The 5,345-nt window shown below is 40.5% G+C and overlaps 1 protein-coding gene across 1 annotated transcript; it reads right to left on the bottom strand.

The window, feature by feature from the left end:
• Positions 1 to 257: 257 nt before the first annotated feature.
• MELLADRAFT_114628 (uncharacterized protein) lies at positions 258 to 1,879 on the bottom strand (the record flags this gene model as incomplete). The annotated part of the gene is made up of 5 exons (XM_007419610.1): positions 258 to 398; positions 523 to 852; positions 926 to 1,174; positions 1,246 to 1,756; positions 1,851 to 1,879. The coding sequence occupies 5 exons, from the start codon at positions 1,877 to 1,879 to the stop codon at positions 258 to 260; spliced, it is 1,260 nt and encodes a 419-aa protein (XP_007419672.1).
• Between the last annotated feature and the right edge of the window lie 3,466 nt (positions 1,880 to 5,345).

Genomic DNA, 5,345 nt, shown 5'->3' with positions numbered 1-5,345 from the left:
CCATTAAACACTTTTGAATTCTAAATTTCATTGCACCACTCATTTCCTTTGTATGTTCTTGTTTTTCAATTCGATTCCAACCTTCCTTTTCATAATCCTTTCAACTAAACACTTCAGTAAGTACCTTTTATCCTCCTCTTTATAATTCTCCTGTTTGTTTTGCTAATTTGATTTTCAATTTGTCTTAATTTTTAGATTTCTTTTTTGCTTTTCTTGATAACTCTAAACCTTCTTTAATTTCTACTCTGACTTTTATATTAATTGCTATTCCATTTCATTTCATTTAATTTAATTTTAATTGTAATTTCATTCAATTTGATTCCCGATTCTTTTGATGTATAAACTACTAAACTTGTAACTGTAATTTGTTGTTTTGATTTGATTTGATTTGCAACTTGCTGCATTGATTAATAATTAATTTAACAAAACTTTGAGCCTTGATTTTGAGCACAGACTTCAATAATATAATGTAATAACTTCTTTCCAATTAAACCTTTGCAGATTGAGATTTGCTCACCACACCGCAGGTCCGTGCGCTATCCCTTGGGATTTAAGGAAATCGATCGAATTTTCCTCAGAGAAAAATTCATCAAATTCAAAGATTTCAAGTTTTTTCAAAATACTCCTGGTGGTGTTATCGTTTGCTGGGATGCGGCAGTGCTCAAGGTATTTTTCGAACGCCGGATAGGGGCGTGGAGCTGGTGATATCGATTGGGATCGTGCAGGAACAATTGAAGGCGAAGTGAGGGAGTCTGCTGGGATCCCGATTGGCTTGCCTGACTTCAGTACCCACTCAAATCCTGGTAGTCCCACAGGTGGTCGGAACAGGGTCACATTGGATTTGCCAGCAGCCTGATCACAAGAAATCAGAGCATAACCATTATTATTAGTCAAGCATAGATGGGAGTTATTTCAAAAGACTTACAATCAACTCGGCCCAAACATCCAACATTGGGTACGTGAGTTTCATCATGTACTTTGGTCTTTCCGAATCGTAGCAGGTCATCCCCTCGCGATGGCCCGCATGACCGCTATTTCCATAGCGGGTCTGGAGCGCCGTGCGTATCTCGGTTATATCAGCCTGTAGATTAATCAAATTCAAGGCAAGCTCGCGAGCCCTGTCTGGATTGGCTCCTGGATTATCTGCGAGCATGAGACGATCAAAAGAATCCGCCTGAAATGCAACAGGGGCATGAGTGTGGTGGATGACATGAAGAGCGGACCCAGCAAGAGATGACCACTCACATTTTGTACTGCACGATTCTTCCGTGGCTTGGCATTCTCGTCAACCATTGTAGCAGTAACTCCCATTGGTTTCCCTCTACTTTCAGAAACCACCACTTTGAAGCGCTCAAAGTCAACATCCTTGCTGATGTTTTGTTGACAACCCTTGGGAAAGCTCGAGTTATTAGAAACCCAGCCAAAGTAATCAATGGTGCCCTTCATATCAGCCTCTTTAAACAAAACTCTACAGCCCAGATGAAATCCTTTGGCCAAGTCAGCGACTGTGTCTTTGAACTCCTGAAGGGTCAAATTGGCTAGGTCAATTCTGACCGAAGTCGGACCAGTTTGTTGGCAGGCTGAAGTGGGCCGAACTCCCCTGTGTTGATCTGCTATGCTGATGTAATGGGATTTGAATGCTGTCATCTTGAATTCAAACAAAGTCCCGGCTCGTGTGGTTCCTGAACACAACGGTCTATTAGGTGAGGCACTTTGTCGCATAGCCATTAAAGACGACGCCGGTCGTCCACGAGCCCTAAAGCAAGGCCCGCACGTGATCAGTTTATGTGACACCCCCGAGGAAGACTAAAGAACTGCAGGAGACTAGAGGAGACTGCAGGTGTGCTTACTGCATGGCTAGTTGAACCGAGGAGGGCATGCTTCAGGTGTACAGCTGTTGAATTGTACAGTTGCTGAAGTGGACAGCGGTTGAACAGGGTTGAACAGTTGCTGCTCAGTGTTGGTTGCTCAAAGCGGAAGGTGGCTGAAACTGTGAAAATTTTTTATCACAGGCGTATGGGTTTTGGGATAATCCATTGTATAATCTTTGAGATTTTACACCCAAATTCAAGGTTTTATCTGGTAAAAGACTTAGGTTTTGAGTTTGCTAACTTTATTTTTTCAAAAGATTGCGACAAGCAAATCCGGAATGGCTGTATCGCACTACCTAAATATGTGTGTCTACTGTACGATATTTATCGTTTACAACTGCCTTTACTTTTCTAACTGTTCTGGACTACTGAGCCTTCACAATCAGTTCTCTTTGAAGAAAACACGCTCCCAAAACAAAAACAAGAAAAACAGGAAATGGCATAACGATAGAAAAGGAAATTTGGCATATAAAATCTAACTAATTCTTCTATTATGATTCTAAGTACGTTTTGAGGTAGATCTCTTGTATAAATTGTGCTAATACCGAAACACCTTTGCTGTTTCTAATAATCTATTTTCTGAGTTAATATCGACTTTTATTTTCTCTTTTTTGATTTGTTTCCTGAAAGCTTGACGTTGTTTTGTGTATTTTTTGCAATATATTAAAAAGTGTGCTGTTGTTTCTGTTGCGAAGCAAGTTTCGCATTTATCGGTGTCTTCTACCCCAATTCGATGTAAAAACTTCTTCAAAGGGCAATGTCCACATCTCAGTTGGAAGATTGCTGCCGCATGTCCTTTTTCCAATTTCTCCCATTTCCCTTTGGTTTTGTATGTTTGAATAGAAACAGCTCCCCTGGTATTAAATAATCTCCGGCAGTGTCGTAATAAACAACCTAGGCTCATGGGGAGTAACATTGGTGGTGTGTCTCCTTCCGCTGCCGCTCTTGCAGCTTGGTCAGCTCGTTCATTGAGTTCGATCCCCTCATGTCCCGGGGTCCAATATAGTCGAAGTTCAAAGTGTTCGGGGATCACTTTATACGATCTCAGTAGAAACCTTGTTAGGTATTGTAGCGTTTTTGGTTGCATCGGTTTTGCCAGCAGGTCAAGTGCGGCTTGGCTGTCACTAAAAATTGCAAAAGCGGAAAATTTGCCAGGATTCGCGTCAGTAATCTGTTTGAATTGCACAAGCGCTATCATCAATGCCATCATTTCCATCTCGTAGTTTGAAATGCCCTCGACTGGTCCATATGCATGACTTGCTGTTAAGGTATTGGTTGCAATTGCGGCCCCTGCTCCTTTGTCCGGTATAAATGATCCATCAGTGAATATCACACAGGCGCCTTTGTCTTTTTCCTCTTGCATCTGGCTCGGTATTCTCTCCTTGATTGTTTGCCGTTTTTCACCGATGTTTTCTATTGTCCACCGCGGTTCTATCCAAGGTGGTTCCGGGTAAGGATGGATCGTCTCTAGTATATTTGTACCTGGAAGCATCATTTCAGTTCTTCTTATAAGTCGATGTATGGGACTTTGGTGCTTAGCTGGTATATTTAGTATCTCATGTTGTATGATTTTTCTTGACGGGTGTGATGACGGTGCGGTGAGTCTCTTGTAGACATAATTGTGGTTGTACCTAAGTGCTAGATCTTTGAATGTTGTCACGTCTGTATCATGATACATAAAATCTGTTGGTGAGCTTTTGAACGCTCCCAGGATCAGTCGATTTGCTGCGTTCTGTAATAAATTGAAAATTTTTGAGACTTTACTCTCTGTTCGGGTGTTGAACCAGATTATGCATCCAAACAGGATCCTGGGTTTCAAAATGGCTGTAACCAGGTGTTTTGTTTCTTTTGAACTTAAGCCATGATAGCATCTACTGATTCGACTCAACTGAGCTAGCGTCGCCTTTCCTTTCTGGTTCATTTGGAGGATGTGAGGTTTGTATGTTAGTTTGGGGTCTAGCCAGAGTCCCAGCCATCGTAATTCTAATGTTTTTGGTTGTATAACCTGTGTTCCAAACAATAAAGATGGGTTAGCGTGTTTCTTGTGTGTGAAATGCATCAATTGAGCTTTTTTCTGATCAAAAATGGCTCCGTGTTTTCTTCCCCACTCTAGTGATCGGTTGCCTTCTTCCTCTAATTCAAGCATATTGATGTCGATATCTCAGTTTGCAACTAAATGTGTCACATCGTCTATAAAGCCTAACAAAATCTTGTTTTCCTGCAGATCAATTTCGGCATTTATCAGTAGTGATGAATTATATATGATATATAACATTACCGAAAGTGGCGATCCCTGGGGTAGTCCGTCTTCAATCTTGAACTCTCCGGATAAGTAGTCTTGTAGCCATAAGTTTGTTCTTCTATCTTCTAGGAATGACACTATTTGCATTGTCATGTAGTCTGGGCATCCATTTTTATTAAGAATGTGTGTCAGTCTTCTTCTATTGACTGAAGGGTAAGCTGACTTTACATCTAGAAATAGTCCTGAAACCACTTTGCCTTCTCTCCATTTTTGATGTATCCATGACGTTAAGATTACAAACGCATCGTCTGTCATCAAGCAGTCTATATGGCACACAAGTAGTTGAATGGGTGGTTCTTTGGAAAAAAGTCTGTGTGTTTGTCAATTTCATGCGGTGACTGCCCCCAAAGACAAAAATGAACATACTGAAGCTTATAGATGTGGTGATGTGGCAGTTATAGCATGTACAATGACATTGGGAATGGGATGCAATTGGACTTGTGCTTGTCAAGTCATCACCCTTGGAAGAATTGATCCATCAATACTTGGTCAGATGGTGGGTTGTTGTAGACAGGATTGTAGACCTGGAGTAGGAATTATGCTTGTTGAAAAAATCATATCTGATTAAAAAAAGCATGTATTTGCTTTTGTTGATCACTATAAGATGTCAGATGATGATTGTATGGATGCACCGGGCATCACACCAGTGTGTCTTTGAATTTCCTTTCAAGTGGATAATATGTAAGTGCATCTCAACAAGTGCTATCAATTGACTGAATTTTCTAAAAAACAAAATCTGTTGAACAGGATTGGTCATGTGCATCTTTTGATGATCTGTTTTATGTGAAAGAGAAGAAAACCCAAGAAGAAAAGGGGATGCAAGGATGCCTTTCTTCAAATTGTCATCCTGAACTTGTAGAATTATGCTTGGAAAAACAGCCCCATTTGACCATTGAAACATTCAACAGTTTGGTGAACTCAACATCCCTTGGAACTTCACTGGTCACTAATTAATGGAAATTTTCAACTTGGGACTGCAGCAAGTCAGTGTCTGGGACAATTCTTCCTTGCACCAAAAACAAGTTGATTCACAAAAATACACTCTTGTTGCTTCACTTGCCGGCAAACTCAAGGCATCTTTTCTTACATTATAAAAAAACATTCCCAGCAAACAAATGTTATGTTTGACCTCATCATATGTTTACTGAAACTCTTATGGGAAGATCATCAAG

This window comes from Melampsora larici-populina (genome assembly GCF_000204055.1).
Source record: "Melampsora larici-populina 98AG31 unplaced genomic scaffold MELLAscaffold_284, whole genome shotgun sequence".
In the NCBI taxonomy this organism is placed as follows: domain Eukaryota; kingdom Fungi; phylum Basidiomycota; class Pucciniomycetes; order Pucciniales; family Melampsoraceae; genus Melampsora; species Melampsora laricis-populina.
The sequence above is the reverse complement of the archived record's forward strand: the minus strand, read 5'-3'. Positions and strand labels throughout refer to the sequence as shown.